General features: G+C 42.4%; 1 protein-coding gene across 2 annotated transcripts; it reads left to right on the top strand.

The window, feature by feature from the left end:
- The first annotated feature begins 328 nt into the window (after positions 1-328).
- Positions 329-15,669, top strand: red (LysM peptidoglycan-binding domain-containing protein red). Of its 2 annotated transcripts, none has more exons than XM_075892476.1 (3): positions 329-436; positions 4,761-5,023; positions 10,901-15,669. In XM_075892476.1, the coding sequence occupies exons 1-3, from the start codon at positions 344-346 to the stop codon at positions 11,040-11,042; spliced, it is 498 nt and encodes a 165-aa protein (XP_075748591.1). In that variant the 5' UTR covers positions 329-343; the 3' UTR covers positions 11,043-15,669. The 2 variants fall into 2 exon arrangements, with proteins under 2 accessions (XP_075748591.1, XP_037278593.2); XM_037422696.2 differs by having other exon boundaries at positions 329-547.
- Positions 15,670-17,113: the final 1,444 nt, after the last annotated feature.

Below are 17,113 nucleotides of genomic sequence, written 5' to 3'. Positions count from 1 at the left end.
CCAGAGAACGAGAATGACTTCGTTAGACCGGGAGCTTTGTAAAATCAGGCTTCGTTAGAGTGAATTGTAACTGCATCTCCAACGGGATGCTCGAGCGTGCACATTTGTGCATAGCGCAGCCGTTTTCTTAAACCAGTGGTTTTCTTCAAAAAAAAAAAAAACAACCAAAGCACAAATAGTAAGTCTTACAATTAACTATTTTAAGCAAAATTACAATACTATTACTATATCTTATTGCAAAACTTGTTAACAAAGGAGTAATACATGTTTTAAATCTCGAGCACTTACCGTTTGACATTAGCTTTGTAGCGTCCTCTATGAATTATTCAATTGTGGCCAGTCAATGCCAGGCCTGCTCGAATTCGGTGACAGCGGGGTGATGTCCGCCTCTGGTGGGAATGAGACGGCTCTGCTCGGAAGTTTCGCCCGAAAGCAGGTGAAGTACGGCAGCACCTGCAAGTATGTTTCACGCAGCAGCAAGACAATTAAGCACGTCGTACAGCCGGGTGACACTCTGCAGGGCATTGCGCTGCGCTACGGAGTCACGGTGAGCATCGCTCAGGCGGTCGACGACCCAGACTGCCCCTACAAAAACGAAACTGCCGTCTTTACGCAAGGAATCGCTGTTGCAACTTCCATGTATCTTTGGAGAAGATCGGCCAGTGCTCTTAAAAACAAATATTGAGCTATGTATTCATGAAGCTAGACAGGAACACTGTACGCGCCGTTGTTCGGTGTCACAGTGTACGCTGTAGACGTGCAACTCAGTTCTCATAAAAATGCAATAGGTCGAAGTAGGAAGTAGCATTACTACTTTTAGAGTAAAAGAGGATCGAGCCCCAGTTATATGTAGGTCGAAAAGGATGTGCTGCGTCGAAAGTGCGCTTAAAGCTAAAAGTGTGCCGGGCTCTAGTTTCCAGCTGCGCGCCTTGTCGAAGGTGTGGCTCATTAGATAAAAGTTGGCGAAGCCCGTACGGAGTGCAACCTTTAGAGCTTACGTCCCGCTCGAGAAGTTGCGATAGTTTTGTTTGTCACGCGCTCGAGACGTGCGCTGCTTGCCGCAATACTCGCATTATGTAAACTGAAGGAAAAAGCGGCAACAGGGAACACACGCCATTGATGCACCACGTATCTCTCTTGCCTCGCATGAACCTACTGTACGGCGTTATCATAGATATGAGTTTACTTGACATCATAGGAAGCCGCCAATCTGTTCTGCTAGGAGAGTAGAATGTATACAACTTCTCCCTGAACAGGCAGGTCCATCATGTTCCTTTACTTCAAAGTTATAGCTGTGCAGTCTGTGATATTCTTTTCAAAGGTTCGCAAGGGCTTCGCGAAGGCAGTACCACGCTCATCGTTTTGTTAATCAAACGTAGCTGTTTATATATATATATATATATATATATATATATATATATATATATATATATTTAAACAGGGTCTCAAATTTGAACCTTTGCTGAACTGGTGGCATAAGTGAAGAGAATTGCTGGTAATTTTGTCGTTTTACCAAGCTGCGCAGCAACTTTGTATGTGCTGTCATAAACGCGTCCTTCTGGAGATGGCTGCTTGCCGCTTTTTCCAGAGCAACACAGATAGCGGCTGCAGATAGAGTTGCATCCCCGTTGCCGTATCGTGTGGTCTCTCTTATACTCGGTTTCAGCGGATGTACATATATTTTTATATTTTCATCAGTACTTTATCGCTTGCATGGTAGAAATGAAACTCTAGAGGCATTGCATGTTTTCTCCGTGTGTTTCGATTTACTTGGAGACCAGTTAAAGTGCTGGTTTTTGGTGGGGATAAAATGGAGGCTGAATATTCGTTAGCACCTTGAATGTACACTGTCAATTTAGGCACGCCCGTACAAGGTGTTGGAGATGCTTGTAGGTAGCTTTGTAAGTTGAAAGTATGACATGTCTGTGGGCTTAAATTTTTAGTTGTGTGTTGGAACTTTCAAAAATGAAAAATCAGCACCTAAGAAAAGACAGAAAAAGGTACAGAAATTGTTTTTATACAGGATGTGAATATGCATACTGCAGTTGAAACTAAATTTAACAAAGTGTTCATGCACTGGAATTATTTTGTTAAATGAAGGAGTTCATAAAATCGAGAAAAGAGTTTTTCGATTTTTTCAAATTTAAAATTGTAATGCAGCAACATCCAAAAACTACCACGGCATTGTTTTTGCTGGCAACCCATTTCTGCACAGGTGAAAAGCTTGCGAAAGTGGCACTGATTGGGAGCCTGTTATGTCTCCCAGACATGGAAGCTCCCACGTCTGGGCGATGTAGGCTAGCTAGACGGTCACATGCTCCTATGCGAGGCTGCCAGTATGCAAGGATACAGTGAACAAATGCAGTGAATGTACGAGCGGGCCAGGCAAGGGGGTTCCGAGGACAGGATCTGTGCTATCGCATAAACAAAGAACTTGCGAAAGAAACCGCCACCACCCCTAGCACGCAATGAGACGCACATAAGAGAGCTAACAACTGGCGAGTCTCTTGTTACGAGCATGGGTATGACATGCTGTGTTGTCAAAATAAAGCTAGGGCTGTGAATGTCGGGCCTACATGCTTTAACGAGGTAGTGTGAGAACACATGCAGAAAGAAAAACCTGCCTCTGTCGAAATTAGAAAAAAAATCGCTCCTTTTTTTTTACTCACCCTTTTGAGAAAGAACTTCGATGAACAGGGTTTGGTAGCCCAGTTAGTCAATTCAAGTTGATGACACCACTGAGACCTATGGATATTTGCCGTCCTGTACAAATTTCTTTATTAAATTGGGAACATCATAAAATGGAGTTTCATTAGGTCGTGTTTTTACTACAGTTACTTCTGTTTGCTTTGCTTGTTGATGTTAGTGAAACAAAACCATGAAAGAGAAGTCGCCTGCTTTCATATAAATTGTTTCTGTTGTTCATGGGTGAAACTTATTTTTTCTTTTTTTGTTTTGCTGGTTGTGCAATTTCAGTTTTGTGCAGCTGCTAACTGCACAAATCACTTCAATTTCAATAATTGAGTATGATTTGAAAAATGGCACATTCTTGTGAAATACTTATTCTGATAACAGGAATAAACACTGTTTACACTATGCTAAACGGTTTGCTTCTAACTTTAATGCCTTGTTGTACCGCCTGTGTATTTTATGCATTTGTTCATTCCTACTTGGTCCTCTCGGTACAGTATTGCCTGGTTGTTCACTCTGGGAACAGCAGAATTTGTACTCATTGTTGTTCCAGGTCATATGCTTTAGCGCAGTGGTTCTCAGCCAAGGATGTTGTGGGGACCTCTTGTGTACCACTAAATGGGATGAGGGACCCCTTGTAGTAAGCAAAAAGGGGGAGAGACCATAAATTAACACAGCATAAAGTACAAAAAACAGGGATCTCATATTTCTGCCTGCCAAAGAAGAAACAAACTAAAATGCATCGCCAATTTAATCTCGAGGGCTGGTCAATAAGTTATTCGGCCAGTAGCCACATTTTACCTGTTTCTAGCTGTGTTTTCTCTTCAAATGCGCAAGCCTAAAAAATGTTTGTTTGCATGCATATTTTGTACATAACTGCAACAGAAGCTTTTCAATCATCTCATGAAGAAGGGTAACCATAAAACAGCCTCATCGCAATGCGAATTCCCCTTATTGTAAAGCATACTAAGAAATCCACGCATCTCCACGAATTGAGTGATGACTAGCAGGCAAAGTTAGGTCCGAAGGTCCGTGATGTCATGTTGATGTCCCTTATTGGTATAAAGGGTTTGTGCTTCTGGGTGTTTTATATTGTTCCAAACAATTATGATTGATATTAGTGTATTGTTAAACCTTTTGTTTTTGCGTCTCACATTATGTCACGTGCGTGCTGCAAGGAAGGTGACAGTGCAGATGCGCATCTGCACGTTTTACGCTGAAGGCAGGAACGAGAAAGAAGAGTGCATTCGAGCGCACGGTGAATAAAACGACCGACCTGCTGCTGCTTTCTCTACCAATTTAATATGACCTCTGTCTTCTCATCGTGACGATATGTTACGAGAGATTTGCCCCACATCATGTAAATTGAGTGACATCAAGTGACGTAAAGAGCTGACGACAAAGCCTGGTCCTAAGGTCCGGAATTTCTGTGTTGAAGTCGCCAACTAGGGTAAAGGGTTTGTGCTTGTAGGTGTTTTATTTTCTTCTGTCATAATTATGATTGTTAATTGTCTATTGTAAACTAGCAACGGTTTTCTACACGCCATGACATCAGACAGTGAGTGTCGACGACAAAGCTAGGTCCTAAGGTCCGTAATGTGTACGTTGAAGTTGTTGATCAGTATAAAAGGTTTGTACTTCTGAGTGTTTTATATTGTTCTGTCACAATTATTATTCATATTAGTTGGTGTCTCACATCAGTACATCTCTCTGCGATGAACAAAGATGTGGACGGAATTACTATTTATATTAGTTGGTGTTTCACATCAATACATCTCTCTGCGATGAATACACATGTGGACGGACAAGCCTTGACCCTAAGGTCTAAAACCCGAAGTGCCCGCTGTCACGGTACAGTTTTTTCACAGACGAATTTCACAGTCCTCTAAAAAATGGCTTCGCAGACCCCCATTTGAGAACCACTGCTTTATTGCTTGCCGATTTTGTGCCTTGAATGTCGGCCTAAGTGCTAGCTAGTGTAAGTTCATGTTAGTGATGATTTGCTTCAGTATATAAGCCATGGTGTAGCATTCAAAGAAAGTGATTGCAAGAACGCGGGGACTTTACAGACGGAAGAGCTGAAGCGTGCAAACCGCCTCTGGACAAGTGACAGCTTATTTCTGCGGACATGGCTGGCAGTGCCTGTGGCAGAAGCAGGGCCAGCAGTGGGTGGCGCCTCGACCTCTGGTGGTGCCGACACCAATGGTGGGGACAGTGCGGGCTCTGAGGACTCTCACCTGCAATCTGACGAAAGCTTCACCGATTTCCTCGGCCGCATTGACAATTCCATCGCCAAGTCTCGCAGCCAGCTGAGGCAACTTTCACACACAAGGTGAGTCAGGTCTGCTGTGAAAATTCTAGTGGAGAGTGGCTTCAACATGAGGCTAAAACTGCTGAAGTAGCCTAGATAAATAGGTTAGCACTAAACAGGCCGCATACCTAGATAGGAAGACAGTGGACGTTGGAAGGAAGTACATAAAAGACGGGGTATGGAAGCAGGACTAACTGTGCATTCATAGAGTCTCACAAAATAAATTCATTCTCATGATCAGGAAATGACTCTGTAAAACAATGCAGCCTGCTTTTTTATTCGATGCAGAGCACAAATTTATTTTTAACATGTACGTCGTGCTGCAGTGGAATGTCAGAGGACCACTCCATGACCTAGACAATCTCCAAGTACTTCTAATTGAGTTTAAAAATGACTGTGTGTGCAAGAAATACATCTGAATTCCAGACACACTAATTGTCTCAATTAGTATATTATTATTCCTCAAGGTCATGGCTGCACTGTCATGTTATCTGGTGGAGTTACTATTTCACTTCACTAATGTTAGCCTGTCAGCATTTTCAATACCAAATGACAGTTGAGATGATGGTTATTTGAGGTGTGCTTCTTTGTAAACTGATTACAATTTGCTATTCTAAAACCAGTTGCACAAATAGCAATTTCGCTTTTTATTAGATGAAATGCCATAATGTTACCTTTTTCTTGGAGTTCTGCTTGTAGGGGCCTGTGGGGGTACTCATAGCAATGTGCGAGGTCATCTCATTGAATATCTCATTTTCTCTTTTGTTGCATGTCTTCGGTATAAGAAAAAAACATACATATTATAATCTTGCTAACCGAGCTTATCCTTCTTGTGGTATTAAAGTTAAATGGGAAGTTATCAATAATCCTTCCTTCAGTGACCACTTCCTAAGAGTGCTGTGATCACCAACAGATAGTGTATTTTCATGACACGCTCCTCAATTAAAAAGTTAATACAGCGGTTTCGCGGGGGGGGGGGGGAGGGGGGGGGCAAAATTAGCTTTTTTTTTTTTGCACGGCATTCCACTCGCCCGCAATGATGTCTGCCTTAATTTCAGCTAACGTTATGCTGTCGCTGCGCACCGATGGTGAACCCGATGACAGTGTCAGTGCTCGCATCAACTCCAAGCTCATTAGCTGTGTAGGTGCTACCTCTTCTATCTTGGTGTCAGAGTCGTCAGAAGTAACTTGAATGATTTCGTCATCGTTCGATTCTGCACACAGCTCCAGGTATTCGTCAGTGTCGGTGAAGTCCTCAAAGGTTATCCCGGCTGTAATCGAAACACCAGCAGCGTGCAGATCGTTGAAGGCAATGTCCCCGGGTGGAAGTTCGTCGCACGTGCTGCCCACTCTGGGCGGAGACGGTCGTCTCTGCATCCAGTAGGAAGCTTGCGTGGCGAAAACAGTTTCGTAGGGTCTGTTGCATAACCCTCTTCCAAGAGTCTGCAAGCATGCCGACGGCAGATCATAGATCGACAGCGTAGCTTTTCCCGCTGTCGGAGGACAGGAGCACAGGCGGCACAGCACCATGCGGCACAGCACCATGCGGCTGTGGCATGGCTGTGGCCGCAGGTCTGAATAAGTTATGGTCTGCAACGGATTGGTGTGCACTGAATTGCAGCATTTGCGGTTTCGAGGGTACGGCCGTCACGGCGCGGTGAGTTCGAGGGTACGAAAATAATCAAAATGGCAGCGTTGATAGTGATTTGTAGTATGAGGTTAGCGGTAAAAAGTCCGGAAAATCGGATGGCAAAAGCGATAAACGTCCAGAATATTGGCTGTTTTAATACATTGACTTTATAAGGAACTTGACGGGGCCACAGATGAGTCCGGTAAACCAGGCATGTCCGGATTTTCGGGCGTCCGAGAAATCGGACGTCGACTGTATGTAATGTTATGTGCGCAAAGTTTGCTGGCAGTGTCTGTAACATTCTCGGACTAGTAGCAAGCTTCATGCTATTAATTGGGCCATGCAACAATTTTCGAAGTAGCTACGGAGTGGGTTTACTAAGGAAGCTCATTGGCTCACGAATCCAACGCAGCAAAAATTTTTAGAACCCGTCCAGTATGAGCAGAGCTACAAATATTTTTCACAGAAAGTGCACTTCTTGACCTTGAGCACTTTTTCTCCTTTTTATTTTAGTGCAATCGCGTGCGCATGCATGGACAAGTCGCGGCCTCCCGTGGCAGCTCCAGGAACGCCCAAGTGCTCTATGCTTAAAAATGGCTGATACAATGGCTGTGACAAATGATTCTTGAGCTTGTAGTGTCATTTGTGGACAGAAGAGAAAGCAATATTTAGCTGACTTGAAGAATTTATTGTGAATTTCACGCAGTTTGCTGCACTAAAATGTCTGGTTCATGTGTTTTCGGGAGCCTCGACTACAGATAGGCAGCGTTTAGTGATCATGCTCAAAAAGTGTTGCAGGGCCCCTTTAAATAATATTGTCACGGTTATTAGCCGTAAGCACAAAAGGAGGAAGCAGCCAGCATCATGTGTGGCGGTCTCTGGCGTTTTCGAGGAAGACGACGTTGCGCGTCTGCTCTTGCGCTTTGTTTTTGTGTGCCAATAGAGCCTTGCTGTTAACGTCGAAAGGAAGCCTTGTGTCCTGTTTTTTGCACGTTGCGACACTGGTGGAGGTGCTGGGCTTCTACGACTGATGCTCGGGACTCCTCCGCGGTCCGGCACTTCAAGTCCGACACCGGAACCCGTTCCTTCAGTGGATACCCCTGTCCACCGCTACAGTCGCCGACAGCAAGGCCTTAGTCCTGAGGCGATTCCCCTGGAACTTTCCCAGCATAGCAATCCGCCTGAAGAAATGGCAACTGCAGGTGCTTCCCAGCTGACTTTTGAGCAGCCTCAGATTCCGGAAACATTCCATGGTGAGGCGTATGAAGACGTTGAGGACTGGTTAGCCCAGTATGAGCGAGTCGCTAAGGCAAACCGCGGGACCACCGAGCTAAAGCTTTCACGCGCTTACTTTGCTTTAGCAGACAGCGCTCGTACGTGGTATGAGAACCACGAAGCAACGCTGTTTTCATGGGATGAATTTCGCCGCCAGATTCTCAGCACCTTCGCAAACAACGACCGCCATGACTTTGCTCAGCAACTCATCGAGTCTCGGGTCCAGAAACCGAATGAGAGTGTTGCCATGTTTGCGGAGGACATGACGCGCCTATTTGGACGGGCTGACCCTGATATGCCTGAAGCCAAGAAACTCCGCCACACGTGATGCTGGCTTCTTCTTCCTTTTGTGCTTACGGCTAATAACCGTGACAACATCTTTTGTAAGTATTATCCAATAGTGGCAAGCAATGAGCGCCTAGAGAAAGCATTTCCCGCAGTACTAAAGGTTTTGTATCGCAGCAATAGGAATTTTAAGGACACGTTAGTGTATGCAAAAGTAAACTCGCATTATACTGCCCAAGTAACCCATTGTTACCATCCAAAAGGCAAGACTTGAAAACACCTTCAAGGTGACATGATAGTAAAAAGCACCGGGAGTGATTATGTTCATCATATAAAATCTTGTTTTACCTGCACTAGTGCAGACGTTGTGTATATAATCGAATGTTCCTATTCTCATAAAGAGTACATCGGTGAAATAGGACAGCCTGGTAATGTTAAATGGTCATCGTGCAGACACGGCAAAGAAATTACAGAAAGCAGTGGCAAAGCATGTTAATGTAGCAGGACACAACTTCGACGATCTCAAACTCTACATACCTCAGCCAAACTTAAGGTCCGCAAGAGAAAGAAAATACACTCGAACCCCATTATAACAAACTTGCATCTCACATGAAAATAAGTTTGTTATATCCGAAAATTTGTTATAAAGGCTTATTCTTACGTCTAAATCTATTGCGAGACTATTTTTCATTTACTTGTTATAATCGATATTTCGTTACATCCAGATTCGTCATATCAAGGTTTGAGTGTATATACAGAGTCGTACCTTATTCTCAAGTTCAATACAATACAGCCAGTAGGTATAAATGTCTCTAAAGATGCTCTTGAATCTGTTTGGTATGGTACATACACACACAAAAAAAAGTGCGAGTTAAGCCTTCCGTCTGGGAATTTCAAACCTGCCATTGTTAACTTCTGACAACCGGTGCGACAACCGGGATTCAGCGACAAGTGTACATTCTTACCTCCCCACTACTTCCTTATTTTTTTTTTCTTCCATTCATGGAACACTAGTTCCTTTTTCACTCATACATTTTGTAACATCACCCCACCTCCCCTGTTTTTTCGCACCCCCATACCTGATGTTGCCCCTCTCCCTCGTTTGTTAGGACGGAGGAGAGGGCACGAAGCCTAGACACATTAGCGGTAGGGAAACCAGTTCTGTTCTAGCCTTGAGGAAGACAAGCCCGCTTGTTGAAGCGTCCGCTCGACACAACCTGCTTATGGATTTTTCATCGGTGTTTTTCACAAGTTTCCCCTTCCTATTGTTTGAGCTCAGTGAAGCTCAGTGAATCGGTTGAGCTCAGTGAAGGGCCCCTTTAAGCCACACATAGAGAACTGCCCAACCTTCTGAAAATCAAAGCGAAGCCATATTCTATTCTCAAGCATGTTGGCGGAGTGGTTACGATGCTTGGCTGCTGACCAGAATGTCATAGGGTTGTTAAGTGTTCGCATTTCTATGGAGGCATAATGGTAGAGGCCTGTGTACTGTTCGATGTCAGCGCACATTATAGAACACCAGATGGTCGAAGTTTCCGGAGCCCTCCACTACGGTGTCTCATAATCATATGGTGGTTTTGAAACTTAAACGCTGGACATTATAATGTATTATTCGGTAGGATTAGAATAGGACATACTTATGGCATGCATGACTATTCATTGACTGGGGAGAACCTCCAACCCGGTGTTCATTGCATGAGCGTCCTGATCGAGGTTCATGTCCTACTACACTTTTGAGATGAAGCCTGAACAGAGGTAGAAAAAGAAAGAACTATTCAAAAGCCTATTGGGAGTGAGTGAAAGCAGCGAACAAACCATATACCCTGCTGTGAATGATTTGTCCAGTTCTCACCTTTTTCATAGCTATCCAACTCGGAGAGCCCTGGTCACTGGGCCTTGCTAGGGATTCTCGTGTCTCATTTCCTCAACCTTTATTGAATCGCTGGTGGCTCCCTTTTCATTCTGCATTCTTTTTAAGCAATTATCCATTCTTAAAGTCATCCTTGAGTCATAACTTATGTAAAAGCACCAGTACATAAGATTTTTAACATCCTTTCCTACAGAATGATGCTGTGAGGGTGCTGTGTTTTTAATCCACTATCCTCCCGGGCCTTGCTCTTAAGAGTAGTGAAGAACTATTACCTAATATGTAATCAGCTTTTTAGTATGTTTTATATTGTACAGTCTTGATTTCATTGTATGCATCTCATATCACTTTTAAGAATTTTATTAAATGTTTTTCATGCACTTCAAAGGTGTAGTACCTTATGCCCCTTTACACCCACATTGCATTTACTCATTGTCACTAATCATTCTGTCACTCATGCATTATATCATGTCTTGGCACATATTTGTCCACAACTAGTCCTTGCACCATAAAACACCACCTATTGTCAGCATGATTGGCTTATAGTACTTGTTCGGGCATTTTGCTTAAGCAAAATTTAGAGTTTGGTTTGTGTGAAAAATTTAAAGCATATTGAAAATCTGAAGGGGCAACTGCCAAACGAATGTTTGTCTTCAGGAAGTTTAAATAGTTAGAACAGTAATGTTTCAGTGCAAATGTAATCAAATAGCAAACACTATTAGGAAAAGATTCGAAATTTCGAATATTCGCTCACCCCTAATCTTAAGTCTTTGCTTGTGCGATTGTGTAGTATGGCCTACTTAGATTGGATGGTCACAGCCCATCGGTTCTGTGTGTTCAGGTTTGATGATTGCGGTGTTGAGGAGCCCACAGCTGGTGTTGCAGCAAGAGACTCAGCACCAGCACCAGTGGTGATGACCCGACAGGTGAAGCACTCACTCCAGAGGCACGAGAGAGACCATGAGGAGATCTTCCAGCTCTAGCAATGTTCCCCCTACTCAGCCAAGGACCAGTGTGTGTGTGTGCTCATGTGTGTGTGAACCCTTCTGTCTAAGATGGCGAGTGCTACTGCTCCTGTTTTTGTGAAAAAGAGCTGTCAAGCTAGGACAGTTTATTTTGTCATTGACACATTCTGGCAGTGTGGCAGTGGCTGGTCTTTGCCATTACTTTTGCCAATGCAACAGCTCCTGCAATAGACGAGCGCATTGTATTTACTTTGTTTGTCTTGAAGAAAGGTAATCGCATTGCCTCACTAGAAGTGACAGGAAGCGACAATGGAACATCGGTCACTGGGAACATTGGTCTGCGGAATGCCTGCATGAAATTCTAGAAACGCTCCAATTTGGAACAAAATTCACTTTCATGGTGCAGCTTTTGTCAAGGGGAACTAGGGCACTTTGTGCTGGGCTGCAACGCGACATTTCGCTGTCTTGTGGGCCACGTGGTGCATTGGCACTGCGGAAATCTTTCAGACGAGCTCCTCACCCGATGGGCTTCTTGAATCGGGAGTTTTGCACAATTATGCGGTGGTTGAACAAGAACACCACTATGATCTTGCTGCTAGCAGATTCATTTGACAAATGCTGTACGATTTGTAACTTACGAGAGACCTCTCTGCTTTTTTGTCACGAGATACTAGTACCAACATGAACATTCTGCTGCACATTTTTCAAAGTTAAGTTTTTTAATAAGATTGTCATTATAAATGGAACTTAGAATGTTTACCATTACCTATCAAGTGCCATTGCCCTCCACGTCAGTGCATGGGTGTTCATTGTTTGCAAGTTGCGAATGACTCCTGAGAACTGCATATCATTGGATTTCTGCTATACTAAATTGACAGTTTTGCACTTCATCAGTCTTCTTGCAAAACATGTTTGAAATGCTTTGCACCTATCCCCTGTGATGTTTTGTCATTATACATTATTCACGAGACTATGCAGCATGTCTTGATGTGTATGGGAGTTTTCAGTGCTGGACAGCTTTGCATTCATACTTTGCAGGCCACCCTTCCAAATTGCATCGTTCTTGGCATGCTTACCAAGGATATCTAAAGTTGTAATTTTAGACAGCAGGTAGGAATAAGAAAGGAAGCGCATGTTCTGTGAAATATTCAGGTGCAAGTGTGTGATGTTGAGAGTTGTTGACTTTTTTTGTGTGTGACTGTATAGTTTCACTTTAAACCTTGGTGCTAACTTGACTGAATCAACTGTTTCTTTTTTTTAGTTGCAGCAAGCTGCTGGCAAGTCGTGCAATAAGCTGCTTTTCTTTTATTAAATGTTCTTTTCTTTGAGAGATGCTGCCATGTAACACGAGCTATTTGGATAAATGACAGTACACAATCACTTTTGCTCTACTGTACAGAGTTCTTTGTTTGAGCAGTGAGAAAGTGGCCTCTGGAGATATTTATGTTATACCTAGTTTGCATAACATATTAAGTAGTTGCAAAATAATTACGAGATGTTTTAATTACCCCGACCATCTGTCTTCAAGGCTTTGAAGAATGTATGCTTTTGTATTGACTCCACTGTGTCTTGTGACTGTAGCTTGTGGCTACTTCATCCAGTCAAACATTTCCATATTGCCTTGTTAAGTGATGTGCTATTTTTAGTAAAGAATGTACACGCTTTAAAATCTTTCTGTGTATTCAGCAACACATTCGACTACGTTAGATCAGTGAACTCTTGATGCTTGTATGTTTTATTCAGTGGAACTTGCATCGCTTGGAATTATCTCTGTTTTGCAGTTCTTCTAGTGCTCTAAGGTTAACATTTTTGTTTTACTAGTAAGTACACAAATTAGTTTCATCCATCAAGTGCATGTCGAGGTGCATAATGCTATATATTTTATTCTTCATGCAGGCTGTTGCTGCAAGACTACTTTTTTTTTTCCTGTCAATATTGCGACACTTTAGGGGAGCATTAGGTCAATGCTCTAAAGGACATTCATTGCGTTTATGTTTGAAATGAAGAGGATTCATTAATGATTAACTACCAACTCCAAAGTGTTTATTAGGCATGGCATATGGTTCGCAATGCAACTGATTCATTGCACAGAAAAAGTTTGTGTTAAAGTGTAGTGTTTGTTGTCATTGTACAGAATAGCTTGCTACAAGACTGTAGCAGTGTTAAATTTTGTTATTCATTTCAAAAGACATTTGCTTGGATGCTCCTTGTGATGTTAGGTAGCTGTTATAAATATCAGACACAAAGGACTTTGGGAGTACCTTTGAATCTGGAGTGCTTAAAGCAAGGATGCAAGAATATACTTAATAAACCTGCTGTATTTTGAGCTGCTAAATATATTCTGATTGTAAAGTTCTTCCTTAAGCTGCATCTGTAATTATTGTACTAAGCATACTTTGTCTCATATTACCTTGCAAAGGTCAACGATAGCAGTTAGGACCAATGTGCCGCTGTGCAATGCCTGCTAATGCACTTCTGCAAGTGCACTTGAAACTTCCTTGAATGGAGGACAGTGTAGGGTAGAAAAGCTCTTATAAGAACTTCTTCGCTGAATGTGCACACTTTGGAGAATTATCTTAAACTGGTTCGTATTAGGGCAGTCCTTGGTGAAAGTTGTGCGCTTGCACTCGCAGAGCAGTGACACAATTTTGAGGCTTCGCAAAGAGACATGTTTTGTTTACTGGGCATGCAGTGTTGATGCGCTCCACATTCTGTTACTAGCAAACATGTGTAAAATATTTTAGTTTGATTTTAATTTTAAGTGATTCAGCCCCACTACAGTGGACAAGATCATGACAACCCTACACAGTTTGCTGGGTTGACAAACTCTGCATCCTGTGCGATCAAAATCACTGTGGAAGTCGCTGGACGACGAATCACCAATTGTAGTTTACATGTAGCAGGTGCCACTGACTGCACACGACAGCTCTTTTGCTAGTTTACTACGGGTTGCTGTCTCCATGGGACTTAGACCTACGTCAGGCTGTGTTGACATGTCACTGCGTTCCCACATCATTGTGAAACCACGTCTTTTATATAAAAACTGGAAGTTGGTTGGGTTTTTGAGGTAGCACTGTTGAATATTCGATGCATTTCGAATTCTCATACAACTATTTTTTAGGGTTCTCGTCACCAGCATTATTATTAGGAGGAACAATATGAAACTTTGTAAAATTTGTGCCTGTACTCATATAATTAAGATTAATGTAATTGCTGCAATGCAGGAATTGCAATATTAGAAGAATAATCTTTCTTGCTATCAAAAGAACTTTACGAAAATGTTACTCAACCATTCGTAAATGTTGTTCCTTTGGGCTGTTGGCAAAAATGTACGGTGCTAGCATTGGTCCGAGAAAAGCATCAGGGAAGTTAGAATTCCAAGTCATTCCTTTGTTCATCGAGCTGTCAAGTCAATGGTCTCGTGGCTTCGTAGTTTCAAGTAAAACATCTAAAATTCATAGTTGTACAGCTACGTGGCACTATTAGTGTCATGTTGCAGTTGTTGCAAGTGCAACTTTATTATATACATGGTTACTGAGCAACAAGATCGTACGTCAGTGTATTGCAGTGTTACCAAAGGGTTGTTAGTTGTAGGTAAGCTCTTTTGCCAGAGTGTGATCTTTAGGCAGAAATGCAACTGGGAGTTGTGATTTGGCTTCGTAGGAGCCAATTGTATTGCAGCTGTGTTCTCTTGCTTTTTAAATGTAGGCTTTTTATTTCAACTGAAATTGGGTACTCTCACACAGCAATCACTTGAGAATAGTGCTGACAAGCAATAATTCTTCTTGGTCATATTGAAAACACACATTGACATATTTGTGATATATTGCTGATTAGTGTTAAGGTGGTCTCTTTACAGCTTTTGTGGAAATGTGCAGCGATGGCTCATGCTTGTGGTGCGTTTATTTCAAGGAATGTGTGAAAGTTTGTTGATACTTATCTAGGAGTTCCCTGTTCATGATCATCCTTTATATGTTTGTGATTATTTTAATCAAGTTAGGAAAGTGGGAGCTGTAAATAGGTGATAGTACATAAGCAATCATCATTTGTCGGCAGTTAGCCAGGTGAAACTTGTAGGTCAAAAAAAAAAAAAAAAAACCACTGATGGAACGAGTGACGACGGGCGATGCTCTGTTACGAGGCACATCGTTCCTTCGTCACTTGTTCCATCAGTGTTTTTTTGTGTGTGTGTGTGCTTGACAAGTTTCGCCTTGTTATCACCACCAACAAGCTTACTCTTACATTTTTGCAAGTGAACTTGTTGCCCTGCCAAAGTGTGACTACATATCTTAAAGCAAAGATTATTAAAGCCTTCCTGTTTGAAAGTGCCAGTGCTAAGAATGTGTACATGGGAGCGGTGTTGTTGTGCTGCAATTTCCTTAGCACGCAAGGCAACAGGCTGAAAAGGTTTATCTTTGCAAGGTAGCAAGTGGATCAGAACATTGTTGGTATCATATGTGTGAACGTTTAGTTATAGTTTATCTGTTAGAAAGCCTCGAGAAAGCTTTGCCTTGAACAGTGCGAGTTGCTGCTTAAGCATGTTGTCGTATGCGTAGAAGACTCTTTATAAAGGCTGATGAACATGCCAAAGTTTATATTTTTTGTTGAGTGATCAATGCACAATAAATCTTGATGTGGCAGTTAAGTATAGCTGTGTTCATTGACTAAATTTAAGGCAAATAATGTTTTTAAGACATAGCTTCAAATAGATTTGTTTGTGTACGATACACTTTAATAGCTTTGTTGACTTTTCAGTTCTTGAAACAGGACCTTTTGAGAAAAATTGACTGAACACGCCTCAGAAAGTGACAGGAATTTCTCAGGAAAGTGATTATGCATGCACACTGTTGAATGTGTATGGTTACTCCTATTCAAAAGAAGTTAAGTTGCTTCCAAATATAGTTTTAGATTTCTCTATTTATAAAGCAGTTTGCACGTGACTAAAATGAAATACTGAAAGAAAAAGAAAAGCAATGATAATTGTTCGAGCAACAAGGCATACGTGAATGTGCCCTTCAAGCAAATAATAAATTCAGCTAAAATGATACTATTTAGATAATACAGGGATCCAAAATATCACTTTTACTTAGCACAAATTCTTTGTAGATCAAGTTAGTAACAGCGAAGTTTTCATTTATCATAGCTTATAATGCTCATGCTTTCCAACTGTCTGAGGGGTGTTGCAGGTGAAGCTGCCATCGCTACGTCTAGTGTGGCTGCTGTGTGTGCTGGCTGCCTGCAGTGCTGAGCGCCAAGAGACTTTATACTCAACCCCTCAGTGCCCACCTGAACCTCCCTATAATTTCTGAAATACATCTATTTCACTCCCACTCCCTTCCTCATAGTTTCCACATTAATCTTGAGTAGATTGGCCATGGTCAAGTCAGCTTCATTTTAATGCAATAGCATTACAGGTACACTAAAAGCAAATATTAAGTCGACGTTGATTGTAGAAAATAGCGGTCCGGAAACCTCGTAGCGCTACCTTTGTGCGAAGGAAAGAAGTGCTTATTTTGAAGTAAAACCACGTTTTAGCGGCCCGAATTGCGTTAGTGCACTTCAAAGCACCCGCTTGAAAACGGTCTTTCGACGGCACCGTTTCCGTGCCCAACTTTGCCCGCCTTGTTTCACTGCGCCGCCGCCGACTGGCTAGTATAGTGAACTAGGAGAAATGCGGCATGACCAGTGGGGCGAGCCCGGTTTCGCGGCGTTTCCTTGCGCTTTTGACGGCCGCTAGGGTAGGTGCCGGCGCTGCTGCTCCTTTTTGTGCCGGGACGCGTTGCATTGGGGGGGGGGGGTCCTATTCGTTCGCCTTTGTAAACTCGCTGCCGGGAGCCTTCATGTGCGGGCCGCCTCAACGCGCACATACAAACGCCGACTAACAACTGAACTTTATTAAATGCGAAGCATCTCTTAGCGAACTTCGGTGATTTTGAGCGTATCTATCTATCTATCTATCTATCTATCTATCTATCTATCTATCTATCTATCTATCTATCTATCTATCTATCTATCTATCTGTCTGTCTATATATCTATCTATCTATCTATCTATCTATCTATCTATCTATCTATCTATCTATCTATCTA

Source organism: Rhipicephalus microplus, chromosome 4, assembly GCF_043290135.1.
Source record: "Rhipicephalus microplus isolate Deutch F79 chromosome 4, USDA_Rmic, whole genome shotgun sequence".
Taxonomy (NCBI): Eukaryota; Metazoa; Arthropoda; class Arachnida; order Ixodida; family Ixodidae; genus Rhipicephalus; species Rhipicephalus microplus.
This window is presented reverse-complemented; position numbering and strand designations above follow the sequence as displayed.